Source organism: Eutrigla gurnardus (genome assembly GCF_963514095.1).
Source record: "Eutrigla gurnardus genome assembly, chromosome: 8".
Taxonomy (NCBI): domain Eukaryota; kingdom Metazoa; phylum Chordata; class Actinopteri; order Perciformes; family Triglidae; genus Eutrigla; species Eutrigla gurnardus.
In genome coordinates, this window is record NC_139922.1 from 15191609 (window position 1) to 15213390 (window position 21782).

At 42.4% G+C, this 21782-nt stretch overlaps 2 protein-coding genes across 9 annotated transcripts in view; both read left to right on the forward strand.

Annotated features, from left to right (window-relative positions):
- The window catches only part of kif1b (kinesin family member 1B), a 54890-nt gene extending 41470 nt beyond the window's left edge, over window positions 1-13420 (forward strand). For 4 of the 8 annotated variants that reach the window (XM_084015752.1, XM_084015753.1, XM_084015754.1 and 1 more), the window contains 23 exons: window positions 276-394; window positions 901-986; window positions 1257-1386; window positions 1686-1839; window positions 2057-2147; window positions 2251-2369; window positions 2536-2591; window positions 2890-3090; window positions 3864-3972; window positions 4207-4273; window positions 4420-4504; window positions 4962-5067; window positions 6508-6622; window positions 6714-6847; window positions 6933-6994; window positions 7092-7237; window positions 7578-7838; window positions 7969-8040; window positions 8234-8355; window positions 8482-8634; window positions 8848-9040; window positions 9269-9387; window positions 10029-13420. In XM_084015752.1, the coding sequence (XP_083871878.1) occupies window positions 276-394; window positions 901-986; window positions 1257-1386; window positions 1686-1839; window positions 2057-2147; window positions 2251-2369; window positions 2536-2591; window positions 2890-3090; window positions 3864-3972; window positions 4207-4273; window positions 4420-4504; window positions 4962-5067; window positions 6508-6622; window positions 6714-6847; window positions 6933-6994; window positions 7092-7237; window positions 7578-7838; window positions 7969-8040; window positions 8234-8355; window positions 8482-8634; window positions 8848-9040; window positions 9269-9387; window positions 10029-10071 (2743 nt within the window). In that variant the 3' untranslated portion in view covers window positions 10072-13420. The remainder of the gene's footprint in view (window positions 1-275; window positions 395-900; window positions 987-1256; window positions 1387-1685; window positions 1840-2056; window positions 2148-2250; window positions 2370-2535; window positions 2592-2889; window positions 3091-3863; window positions 3973-4206; window positions 4274-4419; window positions 4505-4961; window positions 5068-6507; window positions 6623-6713; window positions 6848-6932; window positions 6995-7091; window positions 7238-7577; window positions 7839-7968; window positions 8041-8233; window positions 8356-8481; window positions 8635-8847; window positions 9041-9268; window positions 9388-10028) is intronic. The other 4 variants (XM_084015756.1, XM_084015757.1, XM_084015758.1 and 1 more) reach the window with 1 other exon arrangement.
- Window positions 13421-14281: 861 nt separating this feature from the next.
- Window positions 14282-21514, forward strand: pgd (phosphogluconate dehydrogenase). Its single transcript, XM_084016161.1, has 13 exons — window positions 14282-14355; window positions 14762-14837; window positions 14937-15116; window positions 15214-15279; window positions 15369-15487; window positions 15666-15735; window positions 15844-15978; window positions 16092-16281; window positions 17479-17609; window positions 17833-17966; window positions 19321-19420; window positions 20279-20401; window positions 20975-21514. Exons 1-13 carry the CDS (start codon window positions 14348-14350, stop codon window positions 21092-21094), a joined length of 1452 nt encoding a protein of 483 aa, XP_083872287.1. The 5' UTR covers window positions 14282-14347; the 3' UTR covers window positions 21095-21514.
- The last annotated feature ends 268 nt before the right edge of the window (window positions 21515-21782 follow it).

A 21782-nucleotide genomic window follows, 5' to 3' on the forward strand; every position in this document is an offset into this window, starting at 1 on the left:
ATTTTACTGTATGTTCTAGAAGTCATTAATATATCCTAAACACTGGAAATGTGTGTATGATGATGGTTAAATCATTGGAAATTTGCTACATAATGTAGAGCAATCAGAACATTTTCTGTGACGACTTATTTTCAATACGTGGATAGCTAAGCTTAATTACATTCAACAGATGTTACAGATACAATCTTAATGTATTATTTATCCAAACGCTGCAGTCGTTTTCACACTGCACCAGAATCAGGTTGTCAAGTCTCTGTCCTCCTTTTTACTCTCAGAGCTTTCGTGTACCTGAGCAACCTGCTGTACCCTGTGCCACTGGTGCACCGTGTTGCCATAGTAACGGAGAAGGGCGAGGTGCGTGGTTTCCTGCGTGTGGGGGTCCAGGCTATTGCTGGTGAGTAATTAATGAGTTTAATGAGCGAGGTTGTCGGGATGTTCATAGACGGGCTGTCATTTGCTAATCACTATTCAGGATTCAGTTTATTGTCTCACGTTGTAGGAAGTTTGGATCGGGCCTTCACCCACGCTGCATGCATAAAACAAGATTCCACGTACATAAAAAGACAAAGGAACAGCTACAGGAACAGAGAACAGATATCAACATATCGGTCTGTTCTTAGTTCATCTTAACTTTCAGAGAAATAAGAGATTTGTTATGTGTAGCATAGCAGTAAAAACGCAGCATCATTCCATAACTTGGTGCCATATTCGGATAGCTTTAACCCGAACCAAAAAGCTAGATAGATGGATCTAACTTCTATTTTGATATCGGTGTGAAAACATCTTGAAAAGAGAAGATCCCCTTAGATTCTCCGTGAATTCCTTTTGATGTGCCCGAGCAGCTTAAGTCAGCGGCGTGTGCGATAGATCCTGATAAAAGTCGGGTTTGTCTCTTTGTAGCTGACGAGGAAGCCCCAGACTACGGGTCAGGAGTTAGACAGTCAGGAACCGCCAAGATTTCCTTTGATGACGAGTACTTCAAAAAGGTAAGCGCTGAGACACATGAAAGTAGTATTGAACCTGAAGACACACATTTTCCTGTTATGTGAGAGAGTGGCTGTGTAATATTTGGGTTAAAAACCTGTGTGTATAGGATGTAAGATAAAGTCACTTATTTATTTTCTAAAAACAATGAAATAGCACATTTTCAGCCTCAATCCTCACACATCCAGTATTGTACAAGAATATAGGAATGCATTCACACGGGGTCCTTTTCCCGCTTCATCACTATATAATAATGTCTTCCTACTCCTCAGAATGACTTTCCCGCCACGGTTATGACCCACTCTGGCTTGTCCCTGGAAGAGCTGCGCATAGTGGAGGGTCAGGGCCAAAGTTCAGAGGTCAACACACCCTCGGAGGAGCTCGGTAGAATCAATGAGATGGGTACGGCCGCCTGACTTTCACCTCTCCACTCGTAAATTTCTACCTTTCAGCCCAGTTGGAAATGCGCATGGCAGATGGTCCTGTTGAATGCAAGGGAGGCCTTTAACTGTATAGTCATGGAAATGAGACTGATGATTTTTCTCTTACTTTGCGACGGAATGTTTCTACAAATCACAAGCTTGACAATGTTTTATAAAACCAGTCTGATCCTATTGTGCAGAGCTTAGATTTTATATGCAGATTGCAAAAAAAAAAGCTCAGCTCAAGTCGTCCTAACCTTCTGCTGTGGCTTTCCTCAGACCTCAAGCTCGATAACGTCACAGGCACCAAGCTGGGTGGCGATGGCGATCTGGCTAGCCAGCTGGAGGTGGGCAGCATCTTTACCTTCCGTGTGACTGTACTCCAGGCCAGTGGTGTCCCACCGGAGTACGCAGATATCTTCTGTCAATTCAAGTGAGTCCTAAATCGAAGCTATACATTAATTTGATTTTAGTTCACAATTAAGATTACAATCAATAAGATACATCTTTAAAATGTAAAGGAACATTCATCATGACGGTGCAGAATAAGAAAAACGATGAAGTTCTAGCTAAATCCTTAAAGTTGATGACATTCAGAAGTCTTTTGTGCGATAAGGAAACAGTGACATACGGACACTTTCTTTCATTAGTTTCCTGCATCGTCATGATGAGGCTTTTTCCACTGAGCCTCTGAAGAACACCGGAAAAGGAGCTCCTCTGGGCTTCTACCACGTCCAGAACGTGAGTGAACACACTCTATCTCTCTCTCACACATACACCAGTTAGAGTTTAACGGCTCTATGTTAATTGATTTTGACAACCCACTTTTCCCACGTTGGAGCAGGTTTCAGTGGAGGTCACGGAGTCCTTCATTGAGTACATCAAGACCAAGCCCATTGTGTTTGAAGTGTTCGGCCACTACCAGCAGCATCCGCTGCATCTTCTTGGCCAGGACCTGATCAGGTTGGTGCGGTCAATAAAGACATTCTTTGATATGGATAGCTGCATTAATTTAAATAATGTTTTCTAATGTAATCATTCACGTTCTGTTCACCCGATAGGTTTTGTTGGTTGGTTTCTGTATTTGAAGTTACAATCATAACATTTATCCAAACATTGATTTTAACAGTCCTCCAACACCATCAAGGAAATACTACCCGATCCCCATGCCTCTGTCCAGACCAGGTAAGAGGTTTAATGTCATCACACCAAATACTGGAACAGCAGTATGTCCTGCACCCGTCACCCTCATTTCAGCATTTTTTCTTCTATGGTTATATCAGCATGCCTCATGTTTCCTTCCACTCTTCTTTCATTTCTCGCTTCCTTTGGACTTTTTTCTTTTTTGTCTCTTATTTAATCAACTCTCACGCCATCCATAATCATCTTACCCCACTCCGTCCTCCCTCTTCCTCCTTTTTCACACATCCCCCCCCTCCAATCTTTCACAACATTCGTACAACATCATGCTCCGAAACCCTAGACCATACCCGAAAGATAGAGTTGGTCCGCTACCTGATGAGTGGCTATGTGAACGTCAAAGTACTGGACACACTGTCCGAGCACGCCAACGCCCTGGCCTCCTCCGCCGTGCACAGTCTGGAGGACGAGGCCGACCAGCTCTCTCACTTCATCTTCCTCCCAGTGCCCAATGACCCTGTGCTGATTGTGCCCAGACACCATGGTTGGTACAGCGGCACCGTCGTAGCGAAGGCATTAGATGCACCTGTGTTGTAGTGATTAGACTAGCGCTGTGCTTTGCTAATGTGGTGCTCTGTGACTGCAGGCAGCAGCACCACAAAGCTCTGCAGTGGTTTATGTGTGCTGCACCTCGCTGCAGGTCTATTTAGGGCCAGTCAGCTGAGTCCAACCCTCCCCTGTCGCTTACAAACTGGCCTTAGTTGACACCTTCAGGTAAATCTGCTTCCTGTGCTCAATCTTAAGCCAAATAAGAAAATGACTAGTTCTCGTAATCATGGAGGATTACTGTCATACAGAAGCATTCACAGGATACATCAGAATGCAGAGGCTTAAACCTTTACAGGTTCCGCTGTAGTCTATTTGTGATCGTTCTCACATGGAATAATGTTCATTTCAACCATACTGAACACACATGAATGTAGCTGTGTGCATCAGAGATTAGCCTGTTTCAACTGGAAGGTAATCCTGACGTGTCGGACAGCAGGCTGTGGTGTAATCTGTTATTTAGCTCCTTTTAGAATCTCAGTGTGCTCAACCGTTTGAATATAAAACATTATATTTCTCTGTCCAGCTTCTTTCGGTGCTGTGATGAACACATCCTTTAAGTATTGGCATTACAGTGCATGCGTGGGCTGACTGGGTCTCAGTCCAGGGTCAGGAGGTTGATCACATCACATATCCAGTCTCCCTTCATCTCTCTTCCATCTATTATTGTCATTCATCCCCTCTGAAACTGACATAATGTGTGTGTATCAGTTCCAGCCACCAAGTTGAACACCATCACCAAGTCCAACCTGGGACAGTGCGTCAGCAAGTACGACCTGTTGGTCTGGTTTGAGATCAGCGAGCTGGAGCCCACCGGAGAGTGAGTGGCTACACATTCATCTTATGTTCACATGGAGCAGAAAATATAGTTACCAAATACGTTTATGTGTCATTTTAAAACACAAGATTTGAGATCTAATTTATCTTACTTATACTAAAAGAAAGCAGTCCTTAAAAACTTAAAAGTTTTGCAAAATAAATTGATATTCTTCTGTAAACAATATAGTATAACGGTAAGTATGACCTAAAGACTATGACCTCCCTCCTTCCACAGGTACATCCCAGCTGTAGTGGATCACAGCGGAGGACTGCCCTGCAACGGCACCTACTTACTGCACCAGGTACTGGACTCATTTCATTAAGTTGTGATATTTTCTTTCTCGTCAACCGGTAAACAATATTTCTTCTTGAGAAGAAACATTTAGACGCTTAATTTAGTTGTAGCTGCGTCTACACTGATGCTAAGCTCCTGTCGTTTGTGCCGCAGGGGATCCAGCGGAGGATCACGGTGACTCTCATCCACGAGAAGGGAAGCGAGCTCCACTGGAAGGACGTTCGCGAGCTGGTCGTGGGTGAGTAGTGACGATGACTGCTTAGACTTCTCTACAGCAAACGTACACTAGAGACACAAAATCTGCTGTTTCACATTAGAAGAGTCTTCAGTGGATACCCTGATCATATGATACGACTTCCACAGTCTCAAATAAGGCTTGGTTTGTCAGGCAGCACTGAACATATTTCCACAGTCATAGCTCCAGTCTGTGTCATGGTGTCTGTTTGGCCTCATGCTGCCTCTCTTTAAGTAGTTTATACTGTAGCCGTAGCTGATGGACGGAATAATTACATTTCACATTCGACACTTTGAGCTGCTGACATTTTTATCCGGAGAGGCTCGTGAGTAGAAGCATTTGTGTCGTGCCACTGGACACTGTGATTATATGGCTGTTGAACTGCTGTGTGGCTGAGTTCCTATATAAAGCATTCATAGTCCATGACAGGATGTTGATGTGCTGCTCTGTGTCCCGCCAGGTCGTATCAGGAGCAAGGCTGAAGTGGACGATAGCGCTGCCGACGCTGTCCTCTCCCTCAATATCATTTCTGCCAAGAACATCAAGTCGTCCCACAACTCCAACAGGTAGAAATGCCAGCTTTACTTGATAAACAGCGTATGTTCAGTGGACACAACATTTCAAGGTTTAAATCGATTTATTGATGCTGGGAGAAGTTGTTTTGCTGACATTCTGCCTGTTAGTCCAAACTCATTTTTAAATATGGCAAATGTTAGTGCAGCTTTTTTGTTGTTGTTGTTTTTCCATTTTTGCCACGTTATTGTCTCAAAAACAGTTTCCTTTTAGAAACGGTGTCATGCAACGTCTGTGTGTTTGTCCTTGTCTTTATATCTGCTGAAGACTGAGTGGAATCATTGCATGACCATTTCCATTTTCGATGCTATTGATTTTCTTGTTAATTTGCTCCATTATCTCTGTTGCCTGACTCTCTGTGCTTCTCTCTTTTTGTCTGTGCACTCTTTCCTCCTGCTGCGCCTGGACTCTTGATTGTGCTCAGGCTTTCTATTGATAAGGATATTGATAGGTACCAGTGAGCAGAGAACATAAGTCTCCTTCTGTGAAAGAGCTTTATGCTTCTCTTTAGTTTTATAGAAATAAGAAATAAGTTCTCCACACTTTGTGTTTTTTTTGTTGGCATGTTGCATTAGGGCTGCCTTTATTAAACATCTGAAAAAACAAATGTATTTATAGACAAGTAAAGGCAATCCTACATGCAAATGCAAAACCCCTTCTGTATTAGTTTGTGTCATGGGATGTTGGTTTTTTGCGGCCCCCCAGATTCCAAATGAATGCTTTCCTCTCAGCTGTTATTCACTGTGTGAGTCATAGCTCAATAACAACCAAGGCCATTGAGGCACCAGCAGGGCAGCTCTGGCTCTCAGTCTGTGGGCAAGAGTGCCCCCTGCTGCCAGAGACAGGAACGCCTGAAAGAGCCTCACAAACAGTCATTTCTGTTTAACAATGTGCCGTAAAATAGCAGTAAATTAAGTTATTTCCATTTGTTTCACATATATCTATATAAGTCTGATCATCTTTACATTGATACTATGAAGTACATAATTTGTATCACAGCTTAAACCTGATTTGCAGAAAATACAACCCCTATATTCTGCCCTGTTTGGTTCAAACGCAAAGCTTGCTGTACTCGCCACATTCCTCACACTCCGTTAACTGCTGTGGCTCCTGATCACGATGTGTCCGTTGTCATCTCTCACCTCGGGTTGCTTCTTCACACCTTGTCATGACTGAGGATAAGTGTGAGGGCACTTCAGTCACTGCACAGTGTTCCCTGTCATAGTTGTATTCACCACATCGATTACAGAGTTATATCTAACACACAGAATTAGACTGATTTCCTTGTAGTTTAAATCCCTGCTGCTGTTTCCACACAGATCGTACCCTCACTGTCGTTTAAGCAATGTCTAGGACTTTGCAGAATATATGTAAGTTAATTTCACTGTGTTTTGTCGATGAGTGAATTTTTTTTTTTTGGTTGTCCTCTTCAGGACTTTCTACCGCTTTGAGGCAGTATGGGACAGCTCCCTGCACAACTCCCTCCTGCTAAACCGAGTCACTCCTTATGGAGAGAAGATCTACCTGACCCTGTCTGCGTATTTGGAGGTCAGTCATTGCTTTTTCTGTTCTACTTACATACCAAGCTCTCTGTTTTTCTGGAAGTCAACGTACCTAACATACTCACTCCTCTCCACAGCTGGACCATTGCATCCAGCCTGCTGTTATTACCAAAGACATCTGCATGGTCTTCTACTCCCGAGATGCAAAGATCTCCCCTCCTCGTTCCCTCAGGAACCTCTTTGGGAGTGGATACTCTAAAACACCTGACTGGTAAGGCTTCAGCCTGCCATATCAACACAGTGTGATCATGTTATGATTAGCAGTACTCTTACATAGAATCTCTGCTTCATTACAGCAATCGAGTCACTGGCATCTACGAGCTGAGCTTGTGCAAGATGTCTGACACTGGAAGCCCAGGTGCGCAGATAACATCATGAGCTATCTTGAGACAAGCTGCCGGTTTATCATGATTCCTCCGAGAGCTTTGTCTTAATGTGTGATTTGTGCTGAGCAGGGATGCAGCGGAGGAGGAGGAAGATCCTCGACACATCGGTGGCTTATGTGCGTGGAGAGGAGAACCTGGCCGGCTGGAGGCCAAGAGGGGACAGTCTCATCCTGGAGCACCAATGGGAGCTGGAGAAAATGGAGCAGCTGCATGAGGTGGGTCACATTCACCTGCAATCTAAGTAAAAAAAAATGTTTTAACCCTTTTTTTTTACTTACCTTTCCATTGTATCCCTTTGTAATGGAAAATACAATTTGGTCCTCTCTGTGTTATGCATACCAACTCTGTCCTCCATCCTGTTATCAGTAAATCTCACCACGGAGGACAGTCTGTTCCCAATCAGCTGTCTATAGCACACACTGTATTTCTCTAACAAAGTCATTGTAACCTCTTTATTTCCAGATTTCCACCACATCTGTCTAATATCCCTTAATGTTTTTCTTACAATGGAAACTTAACTTCTCCCTTCACTCCGCCCCCGTCATTCGTCTCTAGGTGGAGAAGACCCGTCACCTGCTCCTGCTGAGGGAGAAGCTGGGAGACGATGCTCCAGTGGGAACAGCTCCCACGTCCAAGTCCCTGAGCGAGTTGCTGTCCCCCAGCATGAGCACGGGCAGCCTGTCCACCTCCACTTCCATCTCCTCACAGATCTCCAGCACCACCTTTGAGAGCGCCATCACGCCCAGCGAGAGCAGTGGCTACGACTCGGCCGACATCGAGAGCCTGGTGGATCGTGAGAAGGAGCTGGCTACCAAGGTGAGAGCAACTTCCGTGTTATGGGATACCGACGGTGATGATTTACTCTTTGCTGCATAGCCATCAACTGGTAGCAGCTGCCTCTCCTCTGCTGCTGTGCACAGACAGTCTCTTCTTTGATTTCTTGTAGTGCCTGCGCCTTCTAACACATACATTCAACAGTGAATACAACCAAGTGGTCAACAGTATCAGTGACTGTAAGGTGAGTAATCACAGATATGTTTGGTTTATCAGTGCTAATATTCTGATGTAAGTCAACATCTACTTTTTGTCACCTAATAGTTATTATCAACTTTGTACTCCCCAAATAGGATCTGTATTTTCTCTTGCCACGTTTGCCTTAGAAACCTAAAATGGTGTGTTTAACAAGTATTTCATGCTGTTTCTCCCCTCAGCTGTCTGACATCTCACCAATGGGACGTGACCCATCAGTGACCAGCTTCAGCAGCGCCACCCTCACCCCCTCCTCCACCTGCCCTTCCCTGTCTGACTCCCGTTGTGGTTCCATGGACCAGAAGTAAAACTTTTATTCAAGTCATATATTTTGTCTAAATATTTATAGAATATAAAAACATGCTTCCATACATTTTCACAGCACAGTTCATTTTTGGAGATTGAGAACTTGGTGTACTTTGTTCAAAAGGACCCCAGAGAACAGCTCCCGTGCCTCCAGTCCCTCCTGCTCGGACTATGAGAACTTCCCGATGGTTCCCTCTCTGGAGACCTCCTACCTTGCACGGGCCGGAAAGAACGAGTTCCTTAACTTGGTTCCTGACATTGAAGAAATGAGGCCAGGGTAAGTGCCGACATGCTCCTCCTTTTGCTGTTGCAGCAACGACATTTTAAAAAGCATCACATCAACAAAAATAGATAATCCTGTTTTCCAATCCGAGCAGAAACCATGTGAATTGATTTCTGAACCTGGGTGTTTTCATCTGGATGCAAACTTAATTTTATTTGGGTGGAGGGAAAAATGTATTGATTTTTCTCTCTCTTTTTTTTTTTTTAGATCTGTAGTTTCCAAGAAAGGTTTCCTGAGCTTCATGGAGCCGCGCTCCAACTCGTGGGTGAAGCACTTTGTGGTTGTGCGCCGGCCCTACGTCTTCATCTACAACAGCGACAAGGACCCAGTGGAACGGGGTGTCCTCAACCTCTCCACAGCACAGGTGGAATACAGTGAAGACCAGCAGGCCATGCTCAAGGTAGAGTTCATTACATCAAGTGTATTCCTGCTAAATCATCCAAATTGTTACTGCCAACCGTTAAATAAATTAACACTCACCCAGTAAATACCTCGATTGGAGAAAACGCTGCGTTGTTTTTATCTGTGTAACAACAAAAACAGAAATAAATTATTCTCCTTTAATAATCTAAAAGATATATAGATTTTTTTTTTTTTAACGTGTCAATATTTTATGTTTTCTTTTCAGACACCCAACACATTTGCTGTGTGCACAAAACATCGAGGAATCCTCCTGCAGGCCAACAACGAGAAAGACATGAACGACTGGCTGTATGCTTTTAACCCCCTGCTAGCAGGAACGATAAGGTACACACACACACACACACACACACACTCTAACCCTTAGGACGCTCTCACAAGCCAACATTTAGTCCATTTTAATCAAACCGGTGTGGTTCAATGGCTGCTCTAGTTTGTTTAGTGAACACCATCATCATATTCTCATGTGAACCAAAACATCCACTTCTCACAAGTGGTCTCGTTTTGAATTTTGATTGTTGTGAGAACATAATCTGACCCAATTGCAGGAAGTGAAGTAAAGGATTGTGGGCTCTCCAGTCAAGGCATTGCAGGTTGAGCAATACTCACCTACCGCTTCAATGTTGTTGTCCTTAAACATTAATAAAATAATTTCCATCCTAAATTGGTACAGAAAAATTCACCAAAAGGCAGGAAAGTTAGTGTTCAATGAAGGGATTCATGCTCACAGTACATCAGTGCCGAGTGGAAAAGACTTCAGCCCTCTCCTTTGTTCATTATTTAATCACAACTTTAATTACAGCAAATTAAATTATATTTGTTCAGCTTTAACTTGTGCCCTGTGAAACAGAACCAACCATTACAGTGAAATTGTGATTCTGACTAGCCAAACTGACTATGGCTTATGAAAGCGACTTTTCATTCTTCAGATACTGCATTCTCATCTCATCGTCATCTTCTTCCTACAGATCTAAGCTGGCGAGGAGGCGCAGTGGCCTGATGAAGAACTGAGTGGGTCAGCTGGCACGCAGGAAACCACAGCTTCCATTCTTTCTGGAAAGCCTTTTGAACATACCAAGTGTTAACACTTATTAATCATTGTGATTCTTGACAGTTTTCTCTTGTAAGTAGACTTGTGGCTTGAGTCTCCTTTCATGCGACTAAAACGTTTCAGTTCCAGAGAAATTTGCCTCCCTCTCTCCCTCCGACAACCCTCCGCCAACTTAGCTTTCCTCCTCTCTATTTCTCTTCGCCTCCTCCTCCTCCTCCTTGTCTTCCTCGGCTTTTTATGTTTTTTGTTTTTACGGCAATGTTTGGGTCTATTTTTATTCCGCTTTGTTGTCATCTCCCAACTCCCTAACTAGTAGCATGTTGTAATAGTCTACTTGTGTCTGCACGATTCTTCAGAAACTGTTAACTTTCAGTTTGCCAATCATCTGTAAAGAAATTGTCTGTTATCAGTGTTATTTGTCTCCCGAGAAGAGTTTAAGTTACATTTTTGGTCTTTGGTTGTTTTGTTTTTTAATTAATATGCCTGCATGCTAACTGCAGCAGTCCTCAGGTGATGACCAGGTTTGCTTACTCAAAAAAATCTAAACGAATCCGATAACCAACAGTTGAAACCATGAAGGGAAAATATACAAAAGCAAGGCTACTTTAAGATCTATTGCTGCTAACGAATTCATAGGCTTTCCTTCTCTTGGTGAGATTTGCATCAGGCCACGCCTCTAGCTCCCTCTGCCGTCTCCTAAACGACCATTTTAAAAAAACAAAACAAGTCGAGGCTGAAAAATGGGTCCTAACTCAGCGAGACCTGAGGGCGGCGCTGAATTCCTACCATGTGTCAGTCATGTGATATCTAGATCCCACGCCTCAGTCTGTGCACATTCATCAACGCTAACCCCGACAGTGCCGTCAGTCAAGCGATTACTTGCAATCATGCATTTGTGTCAACATCAAAAATACATGCAAAAAGTGCATAAAATGGTTTTGTATCTCACCAGTGAAAACGTGACAATAGATTGTTCCTGCAGGAGTAGACATTTGTCCCTGTCCTTTTACTGTTTCACCTCGAGACAAAACACGGTTTCAAGGAGAGGAGGAGGAAGACGGACACTACTCTAAAGAGATAATACGCTTTGTACATATAGTCTGTTCTGGGATCAGTGTGGTAGTTAACTCTCATTTAAGACATTCCTCTCAGCTCCTCTAGCAGTTTTTCTTAGACTAACATGTTGAGCCTCAGACCCCAAGAGAGTCTCGACATTCACTAATATTTAGTTGAACCATCACATATGCGTGATACAGAAGACAGACAAAACAAGTGAAACGGGAGGAAGGAGTGAGAAGGAGAATGAAGTTGCAATGCTCTAGCCTTGACGCCAGTAGATAATTGATGAAGCTGCTAGCACATAGCCTGCAGGGCCGATAACGAATAGTCTACCCCATGACTCCCCTCACTGTCATGCTAGTATCGGGTAAAACCGCTAAAGTGAAGTACCATCAGCAGCACCACAGATTACCATGTGTTCCTTTCTATTTGTGTTCTTTTATTAAATCTCAACCAACTCTCATTGGGTTGACATTTTCTTTTTCTTTTTTCATTTTTAACATTGTTCATCTTTTTTTCTTTTCTATTATGCTTTTAACCATTCCACAGCAAAGTTTTATATGAAATGTAACAGAGGGCATTTATTTCTTAAGTTGTAACCAGCTTCGTTGGTGTTTAACCTTATTTTGCACATTAACACATATCTATAGCAAGAACGAGGGCAGATCACACATGTTGAGTCCAAGATTATTTCTGAGTGTCAGGAACACTGATGAGAGCACATATTAAGGTCACGATGGATATCTGTTTATGAGAAATGAAGAAGTGATATTAAAGGGATGATATACTCAAAGGTTTTATTTCTGATATTGTTTCTGAAAATATTTGCTCTGTACGTCGTTCTACAGCTGCTACATTTGGCTCCTGATAGATTATGCCTCTGTCTCTTCAAATGGTAGACGTGTGATAAGCACAGGTGGGCATTGGAAATGCTGGCCAACCAACCAGTAGTATGCCTACTGTATCATATGGAAGACATTTGAAGGTTGGAGGTTTTGATCTTGGTAGCCTTCGCCTGTTTGAGCTATTAGTGTAACTACTGGTGACAGATCTTCATTGTCTGAATGTGTAAAGGCAGAAAACATTTGCCTCAGAAGTCAGAATGAGCAAAATGTGTGGAGCGTCACTGGCCTCAGGTCAGCCAACCTGCTGTTCAGAGAAACGAAAAACCTGCTGAAATGCTTCTGTGAAAAATGTTTTCTCAAGGGGAAAAAACATTCTATGCACTGATTAAAAGAGAATCAAGTGCAGTGTACCTCACATTGACCTCAGCGTACCGTGGGAGACACGTATCCACATGAAGACCTGTCAGAGCAAACATTTTCACGTTACTGACTCATTTGCAGAGGTGTATTATTTTGGGATTGTGTATTTATTGTTTGCAATGTACATATTAGTTTGCAGCTCTTTGCACATATTAATAAAAGGTTCGACTAACTGATCAAATAAAGTCTGTGCGGTTTAGTTGTTCTACTCAGAGTTAACCAAATGATGGCGTGGCAGCCTCCTCCAGTCTGAGCTGGGAGAGCGTTGAATGTACTATGAAGATGTGTGTTTTTCCATCGTTAAAAAAAATTTAACAAGGAAAGGGAAAAAAAGAGAACTATGATGTAACCCACTGCATCTTTTTTCAGGGGAGGTGAGTTACATTAGTGCTTCCTCTTTATTAGAAGTTGTTTGGGTGAAAGTCTGCTTTTGAATTGAAGATAATTTACTCACTTACTCATGCTAGCCAGCCACATGAATTAAAACAAAAAAGGGTGGTTTTTATCTCACTTTGATTTTTTTTCTAATATCAGGGAATACAATACAAAGTAGCTAGTGACATCTAAGATGACAGTATACTATTGTTGTAATGGTGTCTTTCTTCACCTCAATATATTTTCCGTTGATGCCTTTCAAAACAAAACTATGATATTTTCCATCTTCCCCTCTGACAATTAATATCGGTTAACGGCATTCCCTTTGGATTTGTTCACCAAAAAGAAAAAGACAAACCACAACAATTACACTGTACATTATTTGTCAGACTGGTTTCATTTTCATACTTATTTTGTAAATATCTATGTTGTATGGAGCTTGACTTAAAATGTAAATATGTTTACTGTATTTGTAATAATTATAATCCATTCGCTGTATAGCATAGATGTGTCATGCAGATATCCTAATTCTGTGTATGGTAATCTTGCACCATTGAACTGTTTAGTGAATGAGGCAACAATAAAATTGCAAAGTGTGCATCAGCATAACGAGTGCCACCTGTTTGTCGTCTCCTTTGTGCGGTTTCACTCCCATCATCAGGTTTGTCTACTTCCTGATACCTGTGTGCTACCGAAGATGTCGAGCAGGAAACGACAAACGTAGATTAGATTTTAGGAATGAAGAAATACTCATGGTTAGTGAAACTTGCTTATAAATCAAAAATAATGAGATAGCAGGACATAGTTTGATAGTATCTCACAGCTGGGGCTTTTTAAAAGAAAATAAAGTGTACTTATAATTTACTTATAAGGTTAACATAAAACGTTTTAAATTCTCACATTAGTGTCTTTGTGAAAGTAAATGTTTTGATGGATCTCTTAATTATGTATATTAGTATCTCAAAATTGTGATTTAAAAAGTGAAAGTCCTGATTTTTCTATTTAGACTTCTTATCTGTTAGTTTTGACTGATACTCATCTCTTAATATTGGTTTAGTGTCTTCTGCTTTAAAATGTAGTCTTAACCCTGACAATAGCAATATATAATTCACAAAGTTCAGTGAATTTCTAGTCTGAAAAGTAACTAGTTTAGTTTAGTTTATCTGTTGAATAAATGCAGCAGAGTAAAATATATATGAAGTACCTCAAAGGTGCTGTTAAATCCAGCATTACAGTACATTTGTCCACGGTTCACGCCCGCGAGGGGGTGTGCGCTGACGTCCGGTAACTGACGGCCGGTGGGACCAATGGGAGAACGGATACCTCTGCTCACGGTTATGGACCAATGAGAAGTCGGGAAGAACATCGCTTCAGTTTACTGGCCGTCATTTGATTGGCGGGCACGCTCCGTCGGGGTCACGTGAGCCGCCCCTCGCTGAGAGGGCTGAACGAGGAAGTGAAAAACGAAGTAGATCTGCAGGCGAGAGGAGTCCGACTGTCATTTGAACACTGTAACTTCAAGACTACCGTGAGCAACATGGCTGAGTAAGTTCTGTACTTAGTTTTTACTTCTTTAGGTAGTGGTTAAAGTGAAGACGATGTGATATATACATGTGCTTAAGGCATTGTAGAGTTTGTAACGTTAGCCGTTTATTTTTATAGCTATATTTCCGATTAGTTGTGCACACGGAGCTGTTAGCTTGTTAGCTAACCAGTTTGCGTGTTTAGTAGAAGTGAATGAAACATAGACGTTATTTTCAGCTTGAAAATAAGCGAGAAAGTGACTTCCATTTTTAACATAAAGATATTTAACATATGGGACCAAGAAACCATAGAGGTTAGGTGATATTAGGTTTGCATAGACTCGCACGTATTAGAGTGAATGGAGGTGGACGGTTTTACATGCCCGTGTTGATGCTCACTCATGTGCTGATTTCTCTCCTCCTCACAGAGCAGACATTGCGCTGATTGGTTTGGCTGTCATGGGCCAAAACCTCATCATGAACATGAACGACCATGGATTCGTGGTAAGATGAAAACTGTGTTTTATTCCCACAACTTCCATCAGTAAAACTCGTTCCACTTTTCCTCCTCTTCACTTGGTAATCACCTGACCTCTCCGACAGGTCTGTGCTTACAACCGGACCGTGTCCAAGGTGCATGACTTCCTGAAGAATGAGGCGAAGGGCTCCAAGGTGATTGGAGCAGAATCTCTGGAGGACATGGTGTCCAAGCTGAAGAAGCCCAGGAGGATCATCCTGCTGGTCAAGGCTGGACAGGCAGTGGATGACTTCATCGACAAACTGGTCGGTGTTTCCTGCCGAACTATTCCTCTAATTTGTGGAAAATTGAGTCCTTCCTAGCAACATTAATTGGCTTTGCACTGCATTTGTTCTTCATCAGGCTCCTCTCCTTGAGGCCGGGGACATCATCATTGACGGTGGCAACTCTGAATACAGAGACACAACAGTAAGTTACAGAGAATCTCTCGTTTAGCAGTAAATATTATTTTCTTTTTGAGGATATTCTGATAGTATTTCTTTCCTTCTGTCATACAGCGGCGGTGCAAAAGTCTGAAAGAGAAGGACTTGCTGTTCGTTGGCAGTGGAGTCAGTGGTGGAGAGGAAGGGGCACGTTATGGACCCTCACTGATGCCCGGAGGACATATAGAGGCCTGGTGAGTCATCGCAGATGTCTTACCTGCTCACACTTTCAGCTTTACGCTAGATGTAGGACGGAGGGCACACACATGCTAAAATAACACAGCAACCCTTGATCAATGTGGCCATATGCAGTGAATATCTCTGAGAAGATCAATCCATCCATTTCATTAAGTTAATTGCTTTATTTTGAAGGCCACACATAAAAGGCATCTTCCAGAGCATCGCTGCCAAAGTCGGAACAGGAGAACCTTGTTGTGACTGGGTGAGTGGTGTCATGTTGAATCCGTGTGTAGTGTTTTGGATTACGTTTGGTCGAGGCCGTTATCGTGTCAAGTTGTTTCACAATAATCTGACTGGCTCGCTTGTGCAGGTTGGTGACGAGGGCGCAGGTCATTTCGTGAAAATGGTCCATAACGGCATCGAGTATGGTGACATGCAGCTGATCTGTGAGGCTTATCACCTGATGAAGGATGTTCTGGGTATGGATCATGATGAGATGGCACAGGTGAGCTGTATGATTCAATCCTCTTGTATTTATTTATTAGTTCTGTATAATCAAGTGGAGGAAAAAGCAAAGCAATGTGGCTGACTTGATCTAATCACACTTTGGTTGAACAGGCTTTCGACAGCTGGAACAAGACAGAGTTGGACTCCTTCCTGATTGAGATCACGGCCAACATCTTTAAATTCAGGGACTCCGATGGCAAACATCTTTTGCCAAAGATCCGTGACAGTGCCGGACAGAAAGGCACGGGGAAGTGGACGGCTATTTCAGCCCTGGAGTACGGCACACCTGTGACTCTGATCGGTAAGAGGAAGAAAGGAGGTTGTAGACGAGGAAGTATTTTGTTTCCTTCTCTCAGAGGCTCGCAGGCTGCTTTCAATAAACTGTCTTATCCATGATGTCATGGCAGACAGCACTATGTCACAGGTTTCAACACCACCTCAACAAATTAAAAAGGCAGTAGGCCTACTGATCAAGTTGTTTTGGCTAACGTTTAGCTTTTGCTACACACCCCGTGTGACTAGTGAGCTTCTTCGAGAGAATGTAATCGATATTTGGCTGCCGCTAAGAAGATTGAAGGCTTTTCTCGTGTCTTGCTCATCTCAAGTGACATAAGGGGGATTTGTGATACTCTCCACAGCTTTGGTCTTTGCTGTGACTGCATGACAACCTGTTTCGTACACAGCCATGGACAAGCTGGAGGTCAGGGAGCAAGATTTATAATCCAGGTCAAAAGATGTCATATCAGCTCATGACCCTTTAAACAGAGACACTTTTTAAATATAGTTTAAGTCAAAGGGACACTGTTACTCAAAGTTCAATCATGCAGATATTTGTAGTAGAAACCGTGTCTGATCCCTGCAACCATAGTAGATTAAATTTGAAAAGCAGATCTGTTTCCTCCATCCCTTTCAGTGGTACAGATCCTCCTGTGATAGAGAGATAGAGGCATTACAAAGGGCTTCATTGTGAGAGCTGAGCCGGTTTGTGGAGCAGGCTGACAGGCCGGTACGGTGTGCATGGATGGATTTCTGCCTCCAATAGGGAGAACATTCTTCACCAGGATAGTGCACTCACTGGATACATCGGTTGCATCACATAGCGTTGCTGTTTTTTTTTTTTTTTTTTTTTTAGCAAGTCATGCTCACCCACCGGTCCGTTCCACGTATCCTGATACTGTGGTGATCTAATTAAAATGTTGATGTGGGAAGTGGCAATCCCTTTTTTTGTGATGTAGTGGTGGCAAGCCCTGTTTTTATAACAGTCATGGGTCTACTGCTGAGTCATGCTGATCCCTGCAATTGCTCTTACGTTAGCTGGTTGTTCCTGCAGCGTTGCCATGACATTGGCTAGCATAACCTGTGTAATCATTTGTTGTTGATTCAGGGTTAGGGTTATTCTTAATGGCTGTTTACCATGTTTTTGTGTTATTCTCCAGTAATGGGACATTTGCACGAAGCTTACCTTGTTGCCCCCCCCCCCCCCCCCTCCCCGTTTCAGGGGAAGCTGTCTTTGCCAGATGCCTGTCCTCTCTTAAGGATGAGAGAGTGGAGGCCAGCCGCAGCCTTTCAGGGCCACAGGGGGTCAAATTCAGCGGTAACAAGGCCGCCTTCCTGGAGGACATCAGAAAGGTAGTGTACTTTCCACCCAGCTCAAACTAAAGCAGTCGTGGTTTGATGCTCCCAGTTTACAGCTTAAAACTATTATCAGAAACATGTTCAAGCACTCTTTCAACCAACACATTTTATATATGAATGTAAAATGTCCTTTTTTTTCTCCTTCTTGTAGATTGATCAATATGAATTTAATTGTGTCACTATGTCAGAATTAATTTAAGAATTCTTCCCTCTCAAGGCTCTCTACGCCTCCAAGATCATTTCCTACGCGCAGGGCTTCATGCTGCTGCGGCAGGCGGCCAAAGAGTTCGGCTGGTCCCTCAACTACGGCGGGATCGCTCTGATGTGGAGAGGGGGCTGCATCATCCGAAGGTACCTTCCTCATGTCTGTCCTCATGTCACACGTTTGCCTCACTGCTGCCTTTAGCAACATTATGTCAACAGGCATCTTTCACACTGATGGTGAAAACTGTGGTTGGGGTTAGTCTTGAGAAAGGAAGACGAAATGGAGAAGTTTTTCTATTGATGTAATTCACTTTTTAAGATTTGAAGAGAAATATTTTTAATTGTAGAATTACTCCAGGTAAAGTCCTCCTGGATAAGTCTTAATAGTGTGCCATGAAGACTGCACTTTGTCACTGCACTATGTGTAATGTGGTGAGACATCTAGATGAATTCAAATATGACCCTTCCTTTAAAATCAGACTGCCAGAAGAATGAGGAAATCATGGTTGTGACATTGGTTTGTTTTGAGTAATCTGGCAAAGATGTTGCGTAAACCTAAATCAAATATAACACTCGTTACTTGCAGCGTGTAGCCGCCATTGAACCTGTTTTATAGGATTTTTTAATGCATTTACAGTAGTGCTGTCAATCGATTAAAAAAAATTAACGAATTAATCGCACAATTTGCCATAATTAATCGCAATTAATCGCTTTCTTTCTTCTTAAAAATAAAGTATGTTTATAATGGATATTTAAATGTAAAATGATGGAATTTATGTAGAATCAACATAAAGGAAGTATTTAATTTCAAATACTATTGTTAAATAGCAGCTTTTTTTTAACTTTAAGCACAGATTCTCTCATGTGAACTACAGATTTCCAAAGGAACCATCAAGGCCATCAAAATGAACTGTCAGCTTGAAAAAGGCATATTTCTTATATGCACTAACAGAACATTTCAAAAACGTCCACAATAGAACATGCAAATATGGAAAAAAGAACAAGGAAATATTCTGCTGTCAAGTCAGAATGATAAATCCTTTTCACTCCATAGAACAACAAGTCAGCTTAGTCCTCCTTTACATTCAGCCCGTCACGGAGACAGACCAGTCTGTTTACATTGTCAGATGACAAAGCAGCACATCTCGTGTTTCTCACGCAGACAAATTACCAGGATAATAACCCCCCCCCCTTCCCCTCCGGCGCCGCAGCCTCAGCCAAAATCTTACGCTGAACGCCGTTAAAAACAAATGGCTAACGGCTTTGCGGCACACGTCGTCATAGGTCATATTTGTTTACTTCAGCCGCCACGGGAAGTAAACAAAACACAGCTGCGTTAATTTCATTTAAAAAGATGAATGCGTTACATATTTCGAAATTAACGCACAGATTAACGCGTTAATTTTGACAGCACTAATTTACAGTTATGTAATGAAATGTGAGCAGAATCTTTTCCTTTCTTTGTTGCCACTGTAACGCTGCTCTTTCCCCTCACCACCAGTGTCTTCCTGGGTAAAATCAAAGAGGCGTTTGACAGGGACGCCGAGCTGCAGAACTTGCTGCTGGACTCTTTCTTCAGTAATGCCGTGCAGGACTGTCAGGTATGAAGGAGGAAGTGGGCAAAAGATCAATCTGCAATACCCACATTGACAAAGACGCACAAAACAAGTAATTTCCTCTTTTGCAAAGAAAAGAGTGAACAGCAGAACTTGTTTGCTTAACTGTCAGCTGTCTGAGATTCTGTTCTTAACAGGTAGTTTCTAACCTGATAGCTCTTTTTACAGTGTAATCTATTCATAGTTTATACATTATTTAAGAGTTCTTGGTTGAGGTCATCTATTAATGACATCTGGGAAAACCTGCCTGAACCCAACACAATAAAACAAAGGTTTGCGTCAAAACACGACACCAAATATAGAAAAATACTGGAGGTAACATAATGAATTAACAAGTAGCCATGTGAAATGCAGCAATATGTTTTTGTTGATGTCGGCCCTGCGATGGACTGGCTTCCTGTCCAGGGTGTACCCTGCCTCTGCCCCAATGACAGCCGGGATCGGCTCCAGCCCCCCAGTGACCCTAAATACAGGATTAGCGGTAGATAATGGATGGATGGATGTTTTTGTTGTTTGTTTGTTTCAATCACACTTGTCAACAAAGGCTCATAGCAGGTCTGCTTAGATCCACCTGGAATTAGACCTATTGTTCTACAGACCAGAGACCCATGGCAATAGGATGATTAGACTGAATATAATGTGGACCTTTTAATTTTGGCTTCACGTCAACAACACTTAAGTAAAGAACCAGTTTGCAGACGTGAAAAGGTGACTGGCCCCACCTAGAGCCAGTGTTTGCTTTGTCTGCTCCAGGCTCCATTTCAGCCAATAGATCCCCTTTAATGCTACACAAAATGACATTAAAATAAACAGTTGTTAACCCATTTCAATCTCTTTCATTAGGAGTCATGGCGCAGAGCAGTCAGCACTGGCGTTCAGCATGGCATCCCAATGCCCTGTTTCACCACAGCTCTGTCCTTCTACGACGGCTACAGACACGAAAAGCTGCCAGCCAACCTCCTCCAGGTAAGACTTGATGCTGCAGAAAGGAGCCCGACGAGCATTTGAGTGTGGAAGCATATCGGATTAAATGGATCACGTGAAGCCGTTGTTTGTGTTTGGATGGGGGTGGGCCCTTTAAGACCCTCTAAGTTGTTTCTAACGACTTAACCCATCAGCATATAAATATAGAGCTGAATTGTGTCGATTTTAATCTTATCACGAACATTTTTTAAGTGTGATATTTGCTGCTTTTGTGTGCATATCTGTTCACTGCTAATCTTTCACACTAGTCAACCCATCTGCCCTTATGTGTGCTAATTTATGACTGAATGCTTGATTGATGACTGATAAACAACTATAGTAGCACATTGCATTTCTGGTAATAAGCTAGGCTAAAAGTAAATAATTTAAAGGTGAGTTTCAACTTGTTTTTGTTTGGGAGGGGTGACACACCTGCTGGCAGAGATCAGAACTTTTCTAGATTTAGCTTTGAACAAAACAAATTTGAAGGTTGACCAATTGAACACTAGTCAAGCTAATCTTGAGTGTCTCTGTATGGGTGTCAAACATTGTTTTATGTTTTGTTTTGTTTGTTAGGCCCAAAGGGATTACTTCGGAGCCCACACATATGAACTGCTATCAAACCCCGGGAAATTCATCCACACCAACTGGACCGGCCACGGCGGAAATGTCTCCTCTTCGTCCTATAATGCTTAAGGATCATCTTGAAATCACTGAAAAACACCAACAAGATGGAAGGAGGAGGGGAAAGTACCTGTCGGAGAAGAAGACGTTGACATGTTACACATTCCATGATTATAACCAGAATATTTTAGAGCCCCCCCTCCACAGTAATAACCTCAAACCAACTTGTTACACTTCTCAAAGATTTGATGCTGCAGTTTTATTTAATAAGAAGTGGAATCATAAATTATATTTGTCATGAACTCTACACTGTGTGTTTTGACGTAGCGACTTTTATTACAGTCACAAGAGGGGGAGCAGCAAAGTCTTGATCCCATCTGCATACCACGGATATTATGTTGGGCCCAGGTTTTCATGGCATTAACACTGGATTACGGTCAACCATTGCACTGTACTGTCTTAGGCTAAATAAAGATTTCAGTCCCTTTATAATTGGCTTGTGTGGTCCTTACTCTCTGGCTGCTGTAAACAGGATTGAGATGTGTTTGTGTGCAGCACTAAGTTAGGCAATGAGTGACATAAATAGCCTGATGCATGAACAGGATTTGTCTATTTGTAAAGCTGTTTTGTCACAGACGTTTTGAGCCACTGGCCTGTTTGGGGTGTATCATGCAATTACATACTATATCGGGGGGGGGGGTTTATTTGATTTTTTTAGACATACAATGAGCAACGGTTTTTATGACTTTTCCATATGATG